The sequence below is a fragment of the Sciurus carolinensis genome, chromosome 7 (genome assembly GCF_902686445.1).
Source record: "Sciurus carolinensis chromosome 7, mSciCar1.2, whole genome shotgun sequence".
NCBI lineage: Eukaryota > Metazoa > Chordata > Mammalia > Rodentia > Sciuridae > Sciurus > Sciurus carolinensis.
The window spans coordinates 146737953-146756189 of NC_062219.1; the positions used below are offsets into that span (position 1 = coordinate 146737953).

The 18237-nt window shown below is 51.9% G+C and overlaps 1 protein-coding gene across 2 annotated transcripts in view; it reads left to right on the plus strand.

Moving 5' to 3' along the window:
* Gmpr (guanosine monophosphate reductase) overlaps window positions 1-11815 on the plus strand; it is a 38379-nt gene extending 26564 nt beyond the window's left edge. For both annotated transcript variants that reach the window (XM_047557181.1, XM_047557182.1), the window contains exons 7-9: window positions 5115-5157; window positions 8526-8685; window positions 11373-11815. In XM_047557181.1, the coding sequence (XP_047413137.1) occupies window positions 5115-5157; window positions 8526-8685; window positions 11373-11553 (384 nt within the window). In that variant the 3' untranslated portion in view covers window positions 11554-11815. The remainder of the gene's footprint in view (window positions 1-5114; window positions 5158-8525; window positions 8686-11372) is intronic.
* The last annotated feature ends 6422 nt before the right edge of the window (window positions 11816-18237 follow it).

Below are 18237 nucleotides of genomic sequence, written 5' to 3' on the forward strand. Positions count from 1 at the left end.
TGAGCTGATCAGAGCCAATCGCTGCTAGATCCTGGGAGCCCAGGGAGTAGAGAGGTGAAGCCTGAGGTTGTGCTCAGGAGTCTGCGCAGGAACTGAGGGGCAGACGCGGGAGGCCGAGACACAGAGGCCCCGCAGAGTGTCCCTCAGCAAGAGGGAGCGTCCCACTGTGACGGGGAGAGCAGACTCGGTGGCATGTGTGGGTGGGAGGGAGTGGAGGACAGGCATGCCGTATTCTAACAGAAGCTTCTGGAAGGAGGTCCAGCTTTACCCCGTGACTACCATTCAGACGGTTGCAGGTAGTGTTTGTGAGATGAGCTGCCAGGACGCAGTCTGGTGGGTGGTGCTGGAGAGAGCTGTGGCTGTCACTTCTGCGGGTGTTTGACGTGCACGGAGGTGTGTGTAGTTGTCCTTTGCTCTCACGGGGATTGGAAGTCACAGCCCGTGGATGCCCGAGTCCCCGTGTGAAATGGCGTGGAATTTGCATACCACCTACACACACCCTTCCACATACTGTACCCCATCTCTGGATGACTACAAATACGGTGTCAATAGTTGTATTGTTTGGGAACTGATGACAAAAAGGTCTGCACATTCGGTACAGATGCCATTTAAATTTTTTTCCTCTGTGGTTGGTTGAATCTGCAGATATGGAAGGCAGGCTACATATTTTATATGCATGTGCATATACATACATATCTGATAGATGGGAGGCGTGGCCATTTTTAATGGTTCCATGATAGTGCCAACTTACGTGGAACAAATTAAACCTTCAGACCTTGTCGCCTCTGCAGTTGCTAGTCTAAGCTCCCACATTAAATCATTGATAAGTGATTTTTTAAAAAAACTCAAAAATGTGGAATTATGTGATCATCCCTGCAGATTGCTACCTTGTTGGTTTTGGCTTAGCCTCAGAGCTTGCAAGGTCTGAGATTTTTCATCCTGGTCTTAGGGTGTTGTTATACCCTTTGTGCCCAGGGTCTCAGGTGAGGCTTACCACAGCTCATGAGCTCTACGGGCTCTGCCTCATACCGTGTGACTCTCAGCTAAGACCCCCACTAGGATCCAGACCCTGGACCCACAGTGCATTGTGGATTGCCTGTGCTCCTTCTACTTCCTCCTCCAGTGTTTCCATCTCCCCACCCTCTCATCCATTGAGTATTTATTGAGCATGTACTGGGTGCTAGAAGCTAGAATAAATGACCAGCATTTTATTGGCTGATACAGAGCTCTAAGGCCTCCACTTGTCTTTTTGCCCAGTGAAGAGATTCACTCTCCTTTACTGAACACCTGATGTGGGAAAGACTGACAGAATGCGTCTGCATTTGCTAAGGGAGGGCACTTGTCTCTTGGAAGCCACCAAGCACTCTCTGCCAGTGGTTTTCGGATGCTCGCCCCAGCCTTGTCTTGGGCTGGCTTCGTGAGGCCCACCAGAGACCTCTGATGCAGGTGTTGCCAACTCCATCCTAGAGAAAAGCCTCCTGCGCTGTGAGTCAGAAGTCTCCATTAGTGATCATGCTCACCTTCAAGAGTCTTCACCAAATCTGGACCCCAGGTCACATGTTCCTTGAACGACCACCATTTCCAAAGGACTCGAAGGCCTGTGGGTGAAGTCTCACTCTGAGCTGCTTCTGAGACACCACATTTACGTCCTTCTGGAAACTTCAGACTTGCTCGGTTCACAGGACTGCTTGAGCAGATTGGGGTGGGGAGTCGTGGAGGCCCTGGAGGTGCCCCAGCCAACTCCTGTGGAAATCACCAAAGGATCTCTGCGTAGCACAACCCAGTGGGTTGTTTACCTCAGTTCTCTCCCTGAGCATGGTGCTCAGATCAGCGGTGTCGGCATCGACTGACGATGTGTCGGATTTCTTGGGCCCCACTCCAGAACTGACCTACTGAGTCAGAAACTGGTGGTGAGGCCCAGGGATCAGTTGGAACAAGCTGTCTGGGCCATTCCGACATGTCCTGAGGTTTGGCCTCACTGCCAGGCTCCAGGGCCAGCTCTCATGTGCTGCAAGAGTCAGTGAGGGGCGCTGATGGCCCGGGCCTGCCAGACCTCTGCGGTAGGAAGGTGGCCCTGACAAGTCCACCTGAGTGCTTCCAAGGTTCTTATTTTTCCATAATTGGTGGGAGAGCTGCTGGACGGGGTTAGGAGTTCAGTCTGTGGACAGAAGACCAGATGCAGTTCACAGACTGCTACCTGAGTGGACCCTGCACTTCAGCCCCGCCTCGGCACCAGATGCACAAGTCCAGGTCCACAGCAGCCACGCTCCTGCCTGCCTGGGCGCCTGTAGCCTCGGGGGCACCTTCTCCCACTTGCCAAGAGGCCAGAACCTGCAGGAGGCCCATCAGATGTTTTGGAGCCTGTGACTTTGCCCAGTTTCTTTCCAGCTTCTCTTTCACACATTCCTTACTGGATTAGCACACCCGTGCTTGAGGTCCTACAGGAAGCCCCACGGGCAGTGTGCAGCAGGTGTCCTGGGCAGCAGGAGGGGCTAGTGCTGGTTCCTATCTGTTATGACCCACGGAGGCTTCAGAGGGGCAGAGTGTGGAAAATTCCAAGATGCCCCCACATAGGCAAAGATTAAGGGGTGAGCAGCTCATTTCTTCTTGTCACACTGTTCTTTAGAAAGACCTAATCAAGTTCATTAAGTCTTTTCAGTTCCCTAAGAAAACATGCTTAATCTAGGAAAAGCTAGAAATGTGAATAAACATTAAAAAATAAGTCTCAGACATGCTATGGTAAGGCAACCGCTGGTTCTAATCTTGTTCCATTTGTATAGCTGTGTGGCCTTAGGAAAGTCACTCAGTCTTTCTGAGTCTCATTTTCGCCCTTACTTAGAAAATGCCGACTTCAGTTTCTTGTGGCACTTGAATGGAAAAGTGGCTATAAAGTTCACGATGGTTTCTGGTTTATAGTAGGCAGTAGACTGAAACTCCTTTTTTTCTCTAGGCATACTGAAAATTCACAAATCACTGCCCATGTCACATGATGTCTTTTGTACTTGAATATAATGATAACTGTCTTGAAAAACAAAACAAGTAACCCTTGTAAATTAGTGCCTTGAATATTTGCACAGGACAAGATACCAAACTGCTCCCCTGCTGTCCTTTTGGTACTGGGGATTGAACCCAGGGGGCTTAACCACTGAACCACATCTCCAGCCCTTGTTATGTTTTATTTTGAGACAGGGTCTCACTAAGTTGCTGAGGACCTTGCTCAGTTGCTGAGGCTGATCTTGAACTTGAGATCCTCCTACCTCAGCTGCCCCAGTCCCTAGGACTACAGGTGTGCACCACCACACCCAGCTCGCTCCCCTCTTTTTAAAACCACCCAGGAGCTGCAACTCCTGGTGAAGGGAAATGTGTGTCTTAGGTTATCGAGGGTGCCCTGTTGCCCCATCTCCTGAGAACACGCAAGGATGCTTTGGACCATGCTTGGAAGTTACCTGTGAATGGCAGACGGGCACAGACTGCTTTGTCTTAAGACTTCCTGTCAAGTTGGATTGCGTGTGGTTAACTGCAGACTGGCTCGTTTGGGGCATCGTCCATCTTGCAGATGCAAATGCAGGTCACACGGGCATATCAGTTTCCCCTCTGTGGCACATCATGTAGCCATGTTGACTGTGGCCTTCTTGGCTCATCCGGGGAAGAGGGGCTGGTTTTCGTGTGGTCCCATTAATGTGGGGCATCTGCATCAGGCCTCATCACTGACCACAGCTGGGGATTTTCAGGAACCCCCATGAGATACTGTTTCTGAGTCAGATTTTTCGAAACCTGTTCTAACAGGAGCATGAGTTTATTTACTCTGTTTGAGGTTGTGGTTTGAAACCCTGTTGTGCAGAGCTGGTTTTGACAAAACACTAGAAAATGAACCGACAGGTAAGTGGCAGGCATGTCGAGGCTGTACCTGTGGGGCTGGAAGTGGTGACAGGTGTGTAGAGCCACAGCCCCCGCTTCACAGAGGTGGGGCCCGATACCTTGTGTGCAAAGATGCCTCTGAAGTAGCCATGCCTCCCTGCCCTGTGGCCCTCAGAGTTGGGGAAGCCAAACAGGGAAGACACACTCGATTGAGGGAATAGTTGATGGAGTTCTCACCCCTCCCTCCCATCGGATCAGAACTGCAGGGAAGCCATGCTGTGGGACGTCACCTCCAGCTCCGGGAGCAGCAGGCCTAACGTGCCGAGAGCAGAGCCCCGAGCCCAGATCCAGATGCTCCTTGCAAAGTGGTCCATCTCAGCTCTCCATCAACCCTTCTGACTCCTGGTGTGGCATCTGCCTGCAGATTGTCACCCAGGGTAGCACCTAGTAGCCTGTGTTCCCCGTTCCTGGGGACAGGTGGCCCCTCAGGCCTCGGTGTTTTGCAGTGTTCCTCTGGGGCTGTCTCTCCCCTCCTGCCTTAGCTTCCTGGCAGTCCTGCCTGTCCGTCCGCCACTCCTTGCTACTCCTCCCCAGACTCACCCAGGCCACGCTGGGAGGAGCAGGCAGCAGCTGGGCCTTTTGCTGGGTCTTCTGTGTTTATAAGGAAACACGGTGAGCCCGGCATGCTGGGGACTTTGTACCACGTGGCTGGGGTGGAGACAACCCCCAGAGCCCAAGATAATGGTGTCCTGCTCTGACTAAACCAGCCCCAAACCTGTGCTCTGGGCGGGCAGAGCGGGTGTCGGGAATGGATGTTGAATTTTAAGGTAACTGGGATTAGTGTGTAAGGAGAGGAGGGGCAGGGGCGGCCGCAAAGGTAACAGAGTCAGCTCCCTGTCCTTCCAGAGCTTTCAAGTAATTCAGCTCTTACACGAAATAACTCTCCCCTCCCACCAGGCTCAGAGGGGAAGGTGGCTCCTGACAGAGAGTGGTCCTGACTCCTGGGGTGACTGGCCTGTTACCTAAGGGGCTCGACAGGGCACCCGAGTCTGGGGGGCGCGTGGGTATCTGGGGAGTATGTGGTAGCTTGGGGAGGGGGAGACGTGATTTTCAGGGGAGTCAGACCAGAAAGCAGCAGTGGGAGTCGCGGTGGGGCCAGCCGGGCCAGGGTGGCATGAACTCCGGATCATGGAGTCCTGGGGGCAGGGCCGGCTCCCACTGGTACTCATGTCCTCTCCTTGCTGTTTCCTCTGAAGGACGGAGGCTGCACCTGTCCCGGAGATGTCGCCAAAGCCTTTGGTAAGGATGGCCTGGCGGGGGGAGGGAAGGCGCTCCCTGAAGCAGGGGGCACTGGAACGAGGAGACTGAGGAGGGGGCTTTTCTCCCCGAGTTACATTCCCAGTGGGCCTGAATCCTGGCCCCAGGTTGGTACTGACCTGTGGCGGGTGGGCCAGGTGCTCAGGAGCTGGATCTGGAGGCGACATCCTGCAAGCTGGGAGTGTGTGAAGCCTTGGGCTCTTAATTACGATCATTCAGGACACCTGGGCTTGTGTGTGTGTGTGTGTGTGTGTGTGTGTGTGTGTGTGTGTGTAGGTGTGTGTGTGTGTGTGTTGCTGAGGATAAAACCCAAATCAGGCAAGCGCTCGACCACTGACCTTACACTCCAAGCCCCAGGGGCCTCTCTTCACTCCACCTGAATTCCCTGGGAGGGAAGGGTCCCAGCCGCAGCTTCTCCGTGGAGGCGGAAGTGCCTGCTCCCCGCTAGGGGGCAGCAGTGGCCATTGTAATTGAGGGGCTGACGCTGCAGGGCGGCAGGGGCGTCCTGGGATTTTCCTGGGAAAGCTGTAGGAGGCTGAGCATCCCAACGGGCAGTGAAACAGGACTGCCGAGCCCCGTGCTGACTCTGACCACTTAATCTTTGCAGAATGCATTCGGCAGTCAGAGCCGGCTGCACGGAGGGGGCCAACCTCAAGTGCCAGCTGCGGGTGGCAGCAGGAGGCAGAAGCAGGGCTCCCGCACTGCGGCTCTTTCTGATGGCAGCCCCCCAAATATATACCTATGTGTGCATACGTGTGCATGTATGTGCGTGTGTGAATATGTATCAATCAGGAAACGTCTTAGAAGTTTTTTTAAGGGGGTACCTGGGATTGAACCCAGGGGCGCTTAACTGCTGAGCCACACCCCGACCCTTTTTTATTTAGAGACAGGGTCTGCGTCGTTTAAGGCCTCGCTAAGTTGCTGAGGCTGGTTTTGAACTTGCAGTCCTCCTCCCTCAGCCTCCTGAGCTGCTGGGATTATAGGTGTGTGCCATGGCACCAGGCTCTGTTTTGTTTTTAAAACAAAAACTCTGCTAGTGACAACAAAGCTTGGGTTTTGTGCGTCACAGCGGAGTTTTGTAGCAACCCAGAGAATGTCACGGAAGAACTTAATCCCATTCTCCCCACAGCTCTTGGCTGTGGAAGGACTACCTAGAGTCCCAACCTCTTCAGCTGGTGTACCTGATGGTTCCGAGGCCAAGGAGGTGACCGACGGGCAGCCTGGGGGCTTTGGCTAACGAGTGCCCACACGCCTTGTTATAGGATCGCCGGCCAAGGACATCCTTACTATTTACTTTGGAGCAGAGTCTCCTTAATCCAGATGGGTGTTGCATCTCAGGCTCCCTTTGAATTCAGCAGGAGCTGGGCATACCTTGAAGTGACTGTTCGTCACAGAGTCCCTTGTAGAGCCCAGCCCAGCCCTCGGCCTTGCCTTCTGCTCAGTTTCCTTCCAGGAAGCGTGTGATGCAGGGCAGACTCTGCTGACTGTGTCCTCAAGGGCCTCGCCAGGAACACTCTGAGGGGAAAAAGCTATGAGGGTGTAGGAAATAACTGAGACCTGCGTCCGCCTGGCTTGACGTGGGTCTGCTGTGCTCCTGGGGTTGTCATCAGCAAGTCTGTCCTATTAGAATCCTGGCAGGATGGGGAGCTAGCCTTGGTGTTGGGACCCTGGGAAGGTCTGCAGAACCTCCTGCTGTGTAGAACGTGTGTGTGTGTGTGTGTGTGTGTGTGTGTGTGTGTGTCTCGCTTGCCGAGTGCCAGGCCTAGGGGCCCACCCTCAGAGCAGGCCGTTCTGTAATGTCACATGGAAGGGACTGAAATAGCGCACACCCCCGGGGCCTCTTGTTTGTATTTAAATGACTGGATGGAAGATGTCAGGGCCACTTTTCAGGCCTTCTGTGTTTTCTTCAGCTGAGGGTTTTGCTTCCTCAGCTTATTGAATACACCTGTACCCTGTTATTGTCTTGTCCTGTTCTCAGTATGAACCCTCAGTAAGACTTGATCCCAGGAGAAGTTGTAGCAGTTTCTTAATATCCTAGTCTGTTTTCGGTAACTATAACAAAATACCCAAGACCAGGTAGTTTATAAGGATAGGAGTTTATTTGGCTTATGGTTCAGGAGGACCATATGTCCAAGAATGCACTTCTTAGTTTATGGTGAGGCCTTCTTGGTAACAGCAGGGGGCATCACATGGTGGGACAGCAAGCTGCTAGCTCAGGCCTCTCTCTTGTAAAGTCATGATGTCATGAAGGGTGCCCACCCTCATGACCTCATCTAGTCCTGATACCCTCCCTCAAGGCCCCACCTCCGAATACCATCCACAGATGGAATTGGAGATTGTTGCCAACACGTGAACTTTTGGGGGACACGTTCAAGCTGTAGCGCAACATTTAAAAATTTTTTTTTTAGTTGTCAGTGGACCTTTATTTATTAATATGTGGTGCTGGGATTCGAACCCAGTGCTAGGCAAGTGCTGTACCCCTGAGCCACAACCCCAGCCCCTGTCACACTGAACATTTAACAAAGGGCCCTCTGCTCAGTTACCCAGGAACAGGATGAGAAATGGGACCCTTTTTATTTCTTCCATGTATTTTATTCTACTTTGTATTTTTCTGGGTAGTCATTCCCTGCCTACCCTGTGCCACCCACTGGGACAAACAGCCAACCGTGGGCCTGTCCCAACATAGCCTGCAGAGGCAGTCTCTGTCTGCTGTGGCTGTCCTGGACATTTCATGTCATTTGGTGACTCCTATGGCATATTATCAACTCGAAGGTGACTTATGTGGGGGTTCTCTCCTCCGAGCCCAGTCTCCAGTGGGGAGGTGTTGTCTGCTCTGGGGCCCCTTCATCTCTAAGCACGGGGAGGACACCAGGTGCCTACTGGGGACATGGCCGAGGAGTTACCCTATGGGATTAGACGACATGCTTCCCAAGGTGTTGCACACTTCTTAATGTTTACCTGAATCCAAGAGAGACCTGTTTGGAAGTGCCCGTCTTTAATGACCATTAGGCGTGCTGATCTGTTTGGAAGTGCCCGTCTTTAATGACCATTAGGCAGGGTCCAGTACATTGGCTGCAAACCTCTGCAGGTTGGTTAGTTGTTCCATTTGCTTCCCCCAGTGTCTGTGCCCTTGTCTCCCTGCAGGGCAACAGGGGCAAGAGAGGGGAAGAGAGGGAGGTTGCGTTGGGGAAGGACTTGGATCTTTCTGGAGTCCGGGGACTGGGTCTGTAGCTCAGGGGCGGAGCGCTGGGCGAGCGTGTGGTCCGTGCTGGGGGAGTGGGCCCTCTCGGAGCCCACCTGCCCAGGCCTCTTCCTCTGCTGCTTCCCTTCATCCCCACCTCTGTGTGCAGGAGCCGGAGCGGACTTTGTCATGCTGGGAGGGATGTTTTCTGGCCACACGGAGTGTGCAGGGGAGGTGATCGAGAGGAACGGGCAGAAGCTCAAGCTGTTCTATGGGATGAGCTCAGAAACGGCCATGAAGAAGCACGCGGGCGGCGTCGCCGAGTACAGGTGGGTGCAGCCCCAGCCTCCTCCTGACCAGCAGGACTGCGCGTTGAGGAACTCTGGGGCTGGGCTGGGGCCACCGGAGGCACCGGTGGGCAGGGAGCAGGCCTTGTCCTTCCTGCCCACCTTGCTGTGCTCCTCGCAGCCATTGCTGTCCCGAGACAGGTCGAGGCTGCTAGAACGGGCTGAGCAGGTCTTTCCCACACAGAGACAGACGAGGCCAGGCCCCACCTGAAGAAGGCCACCTCCCACGGGGCTCTCGGCGGACTCGGGCTCTTGAGTGGGGTCATCAGGCGGCCATGTTGCCCTTGTCTGCTGATATTTTTAAACCCATGACCCCCGGGGCCCCCTGGCCTTTTGTTTTCTTCCTTTTTATTTGTGTGTGTGTGCTAACCCGACCACCCCACGGACCGCCTCCCCTGTCAGCTGGCACCAGTGACAAGTGACAGGGAAATTGGACCCAAGTCCTCGGGAGGTGGTTGGCCGTGAACAGGATGATGGCCTTTCTCCAGGAAGCCCAGACTTTGTTCCCCAAGCGCGTTTGGAGGACAGGAGATCCAGATGCACTCCATAAGGTGTGCGGCTCCGCCCCGCGAGAGGTGAAATCACGGAGCCCCATCAGGTGGCGGGATGTTCCCCCGGAGTCCTGTTCTTCTGTCGGGTTCTGGTGGCCTGACTCCAGTCTCGTCCTCCCAAGCATCTTCCTCCTTTGGGGTTGGGGACTCATTAAAGATGGTATTATAGTAGGGAAAGGCAGGTGGGCCAGGAGGGAGAACGGGGCCCCCTCCTGCTGGGTGGCCTTCAGGCCCTGGGTTCTCACGGTAGCTGGTAGAGGAAACTGCAGTTGGGCCTCTGCGATCCTGGCCCTATGGCCAAGCAGCTTACTGCTCAGCCAGCAGTCATGGTCACCAGCTGCTGTGTCTGCCCTGTGCCTGAATGAAGTGCAGCCGTGTGGCTGAGTGGTTGCAGCTGTTTTGGGGCCTCAGACATGGCGTGGATAGGGAAGGCCAGGGTCAGCTATGCACCAGCCCAGGAGCCAGAAGGAGAACCATTGCTTGGAATTTCAGCAGGGCACAAACTGCACAGAAATACCAAGATCACTTCTGGAAGTGGAGTCAAATCTCAGACAAGGAAGGAAAGTGCTGAGGGAATTAAACCTGGCCCCACAGGTAGCCCGAGCCCTGCGGCTGACCAGCCCTGCCTCTGTCTGCAGCCTGGTGAGCACAAGCTCCTCAGGAGAGTGACTCCTGACTGACATTGTGTTCGAGTGCTTTGCTGCTCCCTCCTAGTTGTTAATCATTTCATCCCCACGTTGTCCCCAGGAGGCAGGGTTCCTCTTCCACAGATGAGCGGACTTCAGCATCAATGGCGAATGATTTGCAAAATGTGACGTTACCCGTGAGCACAGAGGAGTGATGAGAATCTGGATAGTTTCCAACAAGCCCTGGAAGGTCAGGAAGTGTCTGAAGAAAAGGGCAGGCGTTGCAGGGACCTGTGTGCACCTGTCTGTGGTCACAGAGTGCCGAGAGCTGAACCATCCCGGGGCCGTCAGTGACCCTGGCTTCCTGAGCTTGGTGACCTAACCAGGTCAAGAAGCCAGCCCTTCATCCAACTGATGGCTTCAGTAGCTAGCTGTCACCCTAGGGGCGTCTAGCATGCCAGTAAGAAAACGCCCTTTGGAAATTCCGCATCATGCACTTCTGATCAAGAGATGCTGTTTCCCCAGTGAGACTATTTCTCCCATGATTATTGCCATGGGAAGTTCTAGAATGCAGCTTAGAATTTGCCTGGCCTCCAAGGAAGGCCAGAGCAGATGTGAGACTTCCTTCTTCACGATGGCCCTGCAAGTGTAGACTGTGTCACTGTTCTGCAGCGTGCGGACCTGACTTGGGAACTCAGGCTGAGTTAGGTGGTGGCCTCGTGAAGCAGGGACAATGGTTCTGGGAGAGTTAGGTGCTGCTCGCTGCTGGTGCCACATGCCAGATTGCTTCTGAACACTCTTCTGAAAACATCAGCTGTGGGGGCCAAAGCTCTGAAGCCACCCCACTGAGCTGGTTCTTGGCTGGGACCCCAGCAAGCCTGGTGGTCGGTGTGCTGACTTGTGAGCACAGGGAGCTGAGCGGGTGGGTGGGTGCCCTGGAGACTGTCAGACTAGGAGCTTCAGTGTGGGCAGAGCTTTCCATGTGACCCTCCTAGGGCCTGCCATGTCCACTTTTGTCTCCTCTTCCTGGTTGTCCAGTGTAGGGCTGGTGTTTGGGAGGGCAAAGTCCTGGGCCTTTCCTGTCGTTGGTGCAGGAGGCTGTTCCAAGAGGTCCCGCCAGGTCTTCTCCCCAGGGCGCATTTGGGCGCTTGATCATTTGGAGGTTGGTGCCTCTGGAAAGGTGGCCTTGGTTTCTGTTGGGCAGAGTGGCGGGTCGCTGAGAGCACCGCCGAGTGGAGCCGTGCGAGTCTGCAGTGCCGTCAGGGGCTGTCAACCAAGGCTTCTCTCGGGTGCCCTTGGGGTGGGGGGGGGATGCAGCCACCTGCAGTGCTGTCCCAGTCTGTGTGGCAGCAGTGGGGGAGGGGCGGGGGTGCTGCTGAGCCCCCCGAGAGGCTCACCTGGCTGCTCAAAGTGCTACAGCTGGGAGTAGTTCTGGATGGGCTCTTGCGGAAAAAGACACCAGACACAAAGAAACCCTTCCTTTCTCTTCCAGAGCCTCTGAAGGCAAGACGGTGGAGGTGCCTTACAAAGGGGACGTGGAAAACACTATTCTGGACATTCTTGGGGGACTGAGGTCAACCTGCACCTATGTGGGGGCCGCCAAACTCAAGGAGCTCAGCAGGAGGGCGACGTTCATCCGGGTGACCCAGCAGCACAACACTGTGTTCAGTTAACGTTGGACTGAGTGATGTACCGCGGGGGCGGAAGCCCCGTGCCCTCTGCTTCTCCCGCCTCCCGGCTTCTGGCTGCTCCGAGGGTGGCGTGCTGCTTCCTTCCTCCCGCTCCTGCTGGCTGGAGGCTCTAGGGCTCTCCAGCGTGTCTGGGGGCTCAGAAGCAGCCGCGGCCTGCTGCCCAGAGCGCACGGCCTCCTTGTTCGATCCAATAACTGCATCTTTTTTTAAAAAGTTCACTTTAATACATGCTGTTGAGACCTGATTGAGTGCTGGAGTTTGCATTTGCAGGAGCCACATGGCACAGGGTCCCTAGAGAGTTGGGGGCCACCTACCCGCCCAGTGAGCGGCACACTTGGCTGTGCCCATACCAGGCACCTTGGGAGGGGTGGGCAGAGTAGCCGGCACCCCAGTCTCCAGCTCTTGGCTGCTGGAGGACGTGAAGGACTGTCTCTCTGCCGATGCTCACAGGCTGTGGCCGTGTCCTGACACCTTCCGCATCCAGGCCTTCTGCGGGCCATCTTGGCCACCTGTTGGAGCTGCGTCCAGGCAGCTGGTCTGAACAGAGGTTTCCTTTCCTTTCTTCTATCCTTTTTCCTTCCCTTCTCAGTCCCAACTGGTCAGGCAGGACCCTCGTAAAGAGCTTATAAGTGGCTTCGCCGTTACCCGTGAAGAGATGAGCAGGTAAAGTCCTGTTGAGGGACAGCAACTGGTTGGCTCAGTAGCGTCCAGAGGGGTGTTTTCAAATGTGAGTCTGAGCCCTTCCCTTGCCGTGCCAGTTGATGTCCGTCAAGGGAGGACCCTGTGGTTCTGCCATAGGTTTGACTGGCTGGTAACAGTGGTCTCGTCCAGACAGAAGGGCCCAGGGTCGTGGCGGCTATCCTAGGGCTTCGAGAACTGGTGAGTTTATTACATGTCCCTTATTACGGAGGCGGGAGCAGAGTTTCTTTGAAAAGGCAGCACCACCCCGGGTGCAGAGGAAGCACGCTGTGCTGCTGTGGAGGGATGAGTCAAGTGTCTGGTGACCGGAGCCAACCACGCCATCACACGGGGAAATACAGGCCCCGTTTCAGTTCTTAAAGGCAGTATCAGTTTCCAATACCAGTGTGATTCACCACCCTCTCCTCACCTGAAACCCACAGTTTCTCTGTACCTGTGGAAACACGAGGGGCTCGATTTTGGAGAATCTCAGAGGGTCAAGAGGCTGTTTCATGTAGAGCAAAAGGTGGGGCTTGGCTGGAGGGCCCCCCTCTCTCTGCCTGTCTGGGCGAAGCATCAGCCTCTTGCTGTCCCTCTGGGAAGGGTATTTCGCACTCAAGTGCTGAACTTGGTTTTAATGAGACTTGTAAGATCAGGGAGAGAAGTGAGGAAGAGGAAATCTCAAATCCACTAAAATGGACCCATCCTAGCACAGGGACTTCCTCTAGGACTGTGCCCCTGCCCAGATTCCTGCTATTGTGCCCCAGTGTCTCCTTTCTCAGGTTAGGCTCCTGGGGTGCGCTGAGGTTCCCCTGAGCGGGAGGGCCCTGACGGCGGCTTTACCCATCTTGTGGAAGGTCCTGCAGATGCGTTCTTCGTTTCCACTGCCAAAGGCAGGGTCCTTGCAATCCAGCTTCTAGGGGAGTGAAAAGTTATTGCCCAGGATCATATTGAAAGAGAGGCACCATAAAGAGACAAAGAACTGACATCCCATCCCCTTAGCAAATCCATCTCTGTCCCCGTAGGAAGAGCCCCCTCCCCCCACCAGAGTAGCCCAGAGACCAGGCATCAGGCAGGATGTGGATGGAAACAGAGGGTGTGGCCCTGCTGCCACCCCTGGGGCACAGCCAGTGAACCTGGTGCCATTCACCTTGGGCTGGCACCGTGATTTGAATAGTCTCAGGGCCTGCTCCAGACCTGTCAGGACCCTTAGCATCTAAGGGAAGCGAAGCAGGCAAGGCAGAGGTCAGCTGGCTCCATGGCATAGCTGCCCCGCTGAACGGCCGCCCAGCCTGGGCTCGGGTTCACCAGTTCTTCCACACACAGTGTCAGCCTCGACTCAAGGGTCAGTCTGATGTCTCTAGCAAACCCAGCTGAGATGACAGTGGAAGGAGGGTCCCATTCCTCCCAGGCCGAGAGTGGACACTTGGGTTTCTCTCCAGTTCTCTTCCACCAACGTGCAACCTCGAGGCTGGAGACCTGACAGAGCTGTGTACACGGATGGGGTGGGGTCCCCACTAGAAAGTCTGAGGTCCTGGAGGAACGACTTCAGGCAATATCTTCCCCAGACTGCCCTGAGCAAACCCGTGGTGCCGTACTTGAGACAGTCGTGGGGGCAGCTCCTTGTGCCAGGAGAGCCCTCCTCACTGGGCTCCTTGACAGGTGTTTTGGAGCTGCAGGGAACACGGTCTTTCCACCTTCAGTCCACTAACCAGGCTACAGCAAAACTGTTGAGAACGTACCAATTGTGCCACGTGAGCCCAGGAAGTTGGCAGATGTTTACCCACCAAACCTCTGAACAACAGAATCCAGACACAAGTACAATCTGAACAAAGGAGGCCATCAGAAGTGGACACCAACCTTTTATCTTTGAACCTCATCTCAAGACCGCCCAAATGAATAGGGAAACCAAGTCTCAGGCCACTCAGCAACACCTCCCTGGCTCTCTGGGGGAAGTCATGGGACACTTGGAGGCAGAAAGAAGGACCATCAGTCTTTGAGGATCTGACAGAAGGCAAAGACTCTTTTGCAATTGGCACTGTTATTTTATTAGTACGAGTATACTGAAACAATAAACTTGTACTGGTATACAGACAATTTATTTAAAACAATTTTGTTCAAATTTTGAATCAAACATTGTTTTATTATAATAATGAAATAATTTCTACCTAGAAAACCTGCAAGCACCATCAAAGAAAGGGACCATAAAATTCAATAAACAGACTCGAGTGTATCCTACAAATAGACACACCACGATTAGAAAATAGAATATGAATTCTTCCATTTTTTTAATATTTGTTTTAAAAAAGCTAGTGCAAGTACAATATTTTACACTGGAATTACAGAGAGTATGCACGCATATGGAAAAAGTTCTCCTGTCACAATAAAAGCTCTTAACTATGTATGCACTTAAAATTTTCTTTTCAATAAGGTGCAAAACGTCATTCCTTCCCTAGTTCTCCTCCATACTGGCCGGCTCTTTCTGGTCATGCCCTTGACCCATTTTGATGTCTATTTTCCCTTGGCCTGTGAGAGGCATGCGATTGAAGTTTGGTGGGTACTAATCCAATGTTTGAATATCCAATGGTACTAATCTCAGAGATGGCTTTGGGGCCAGCACCCCCCTGGCTAGAAATGAGGACTCTGTCTTATCCGAAGGCCACCGTAAACACAGGACTCTATGGAAACCTTTCTGTTGACACTAATTGGGTTTACAGTTGAGCAGTGCAGGCTGAGGAGGAAGAATCCTGACCATGAGAGCAATATTCCCAGAACCAGATGCACAGGTATCAAGTTTAAGATTCACTGACTAAAGAATTTACCCCACTCCTGGACCACAGAATCAGAGTAGGGGGGTTCATGGGAGAACCGGAGAAAACCTATGCACCCACCCTCTCGGTTCGTGATCTTTAAAGACAACAGCTCTAAGCCAGTGTCACTTGGTGTTCTGGAGGACACTGTTTGTCATCTTGCTAAAGATTACTGTAAACAATGCTTCCCACACAGGCCTTCAGATTGGCCATAGTAAAAGGAGACAGGCTCACCGACCATCCAAACAGCACACAGACAGACAGACTACAGGGAAAGAAAATGTGGGTTGGTGAAGTCTCCAATGTATCTGCAGTGGAAGACTGGAGTCCTTTCAGATAAGAAAAGTCATGGAAATTCTTAGAGACTGTTATTGTGGAGATACCACCTATTGGCCAAATGCACTTGATTTTAATACAGTTGAACCGTTTGTATGCAAGTCATGGGGACTTGAGAAAGGGAAGCTGTGGGTCCCTCCCACCCTTGTCCAGGTGAATGTCAGCTACCGGGACCATTGCACTTAACAATCAGAGAGGTGCTAAGATTCTGATTTAAGAACTACAATTGGGTACATTTAATATCCCCACAGCTGTCCAGCTTGATTTTTTTTGGACAGGAGTATGACTTCTGAGAAATCGCTCCACATTGCTTTTGGCCTCTAATAAAGAAAAATCAAAATGAAACTAAAGTAATATGAGGCATGTCAATTAAAATTCATATTTTACCCTCCATTTAAATGTGTGTGTGTGAGTGTGTGTGTGTGTAGGGGGCAAGAAGGCTAAACTTTTTTTTAAAAAGCATGTCTAATTTTTGTCCTCGGAATGAGTCCTGTTTTATCGGTAGCTAGGATCCCTTTTAGAAACACTTCATGTTCAGGAATATATTCTTTGGGTTCACAGGAACAGGAAGTGCTGAACATGTCAAAAACATCATCTCTGAAGAAAAAAGAAGTTGCAAGTGGCTTAAAAGAGTTTAGGCTAAGAAGGGAGCTCAGAGAAGTTCTTTCAGCCAGGAATGAACAGTATTCTCAAAGAGCAGTATGCAGTTCCTCTCCCTCGGCCGAGGGCCATGTGTAACAAAAACATCCCAGGATGTCTAAGAGCCTATGACGTAGTCATTCTTTCAGGCCATAACCATACAAATCTGATCATTTAGACATGACAAATTTCTATATACAAAAAAAAAAAAACCCAAACATGTAACTTTCAACCTTTCTCCGCTTTTCTTCTCCGTTTTTACAAACAAGTATGAAACTCACTGTTTCAACAGATCCACATCTTTCAAACACTGAATGAATCATTTCGACATTCATTTTTCTTTTGTGCAATTTTATTAAAAACATTACCTGTACTCCTCAAAGTGAGTGCTTAAATTTTTATTTTTCTTCAGCTTCTCAAATTAGGTGTACATTAAAGGAAAAAAAAATTCCCACAAGGTAATAGTGCTACAAGAAAAGATCCTATCAGTAAGGTAACATATTTGAAGCGAGGTCATTTATGTAAAAGAAATCTCAGCTCCGGAGTAGAGGTGTGCAAGTTGTTTGGAGTTTCCTTATGAACAGAAACACAACACTGTCCGTGGAAAAGAGAGGAAACCAACCCATCACAATACGCCACACGCGTGTGCTTTGTAAAAAGTATGTTCTCTGTATTTTTATTACTTGATGTGTTCTTAAATTCTCTATTTCAGAAATTCTGGGTTAAAAACACAAAACGTAGAAGCAACGGCCTCCACTCCACTTTAAAAACAACCAAAAAGTGTAATTCTCTTTTCATTTCACCACCGAAGAAACTGGATTGGGCCAGGGAGACCACCAGCCCTGTTTTCACCTGGATTTATCGAGGGTGACTAGGAAATCGGAAGTGCCAAGGGTTTCAGGAGAGACCGGGCCAGTTTGTTGAGCGGCTTGTGATTCAGGAAACAGTATCCATGACAACCAGCGCAGCTCAAGAAGCCCGGTTTTCTGTCCCAAGAGCTCTGCTTCCTCACCCATGTCTGAAATAGCATAGCATTAGTGTCTTCAAAAGCATCTCAGATTTATTTTTTTTCTATGAAAGAAATAGGTTTCCTTAGTAGTCACAGATGTTAAAAGGGTATTGTCAATTGTTTCCTTATAAAACAAAACAGAATCCAAAGCTACAACAACAAAAATAAATTTTGGCAACGTATTTCAGTAAAGTTTCAAACTATGTGCAAAGAGTGGGTTTTATGATTACCAGGAGCTACTGTTCATCTTGAACATGCAGCATTATATTGCAGTCTATGCAGGATCTAAGGAGTGATCACACGATGCAGGAAACCCAAACGTTCCTGGAGGTTGCACATCCCTACCCCAGAGCAGCAAAGTGCCGCTGCTGGACCTCAGTGTTCCACACACACCAGCCCCGTCCCTGAGTAAGAGGTGTGAAAGTTCCGCAGAGTTCCTTTAGGGGAGAGGGAGGGGGGACCCGACACACTCACCTAACAGAAAACACACAGGGTCACAGTTCACTTCATGGGATCAGCCACCATCACTGCCACGAAATCAGATCATCCCAGACCAGACCGGGTGAACCGGGGACAACAAAAACTTGACCGACGACGTCAGAAACCATCCCCAAAGTCCCAGTGAAATGCAATTTGTATTTCCACTTCTTAGAGGTTTGAGGTAAGTGGCGGCCGTCTCTGTATCCCTCCCTCCCCCTCTGCCCCCAACGTGGCCCAGACAAACTGAAATAATTCCTAAGTTAAACATTCTAAGGAACAGTCATCTGATATATTGAGAAATCCCTAGAAAGAGAGGTTCTGGTTTGTTGGTTTCTTATTATTTTTTTTTTTTTCTTTTCGCCCTGACTAATTTCTTGGTGATTGTGTTCAGTTGTAAACGCAAAAGGCCTGCTGTTATTTAGTTTAAAAATGGAAAACTGGAAAGAAAGAGGAACGAAAGACGGCTGTGGGTAAATATTGCCAAGAGGACAGTCCAGAGGCACATGGCTGATCCTCGTACGCTGACGGCACCGAAGATTTCTACCCCTGTCATTTACGTTTGCTACACAGAAGCGGCGACAGGCTGCTCCGGACTCCCCTGTCTGCAAACACGAGGTGGCTCCTGCCTTCTCTGTGGTCTTCCTAGTTGAAGAGAAAGCTGCCACAAGGGAGCAGTGGCCAGGTGGTCAGGCAGGTGGTCCCCTCCACAGCCAC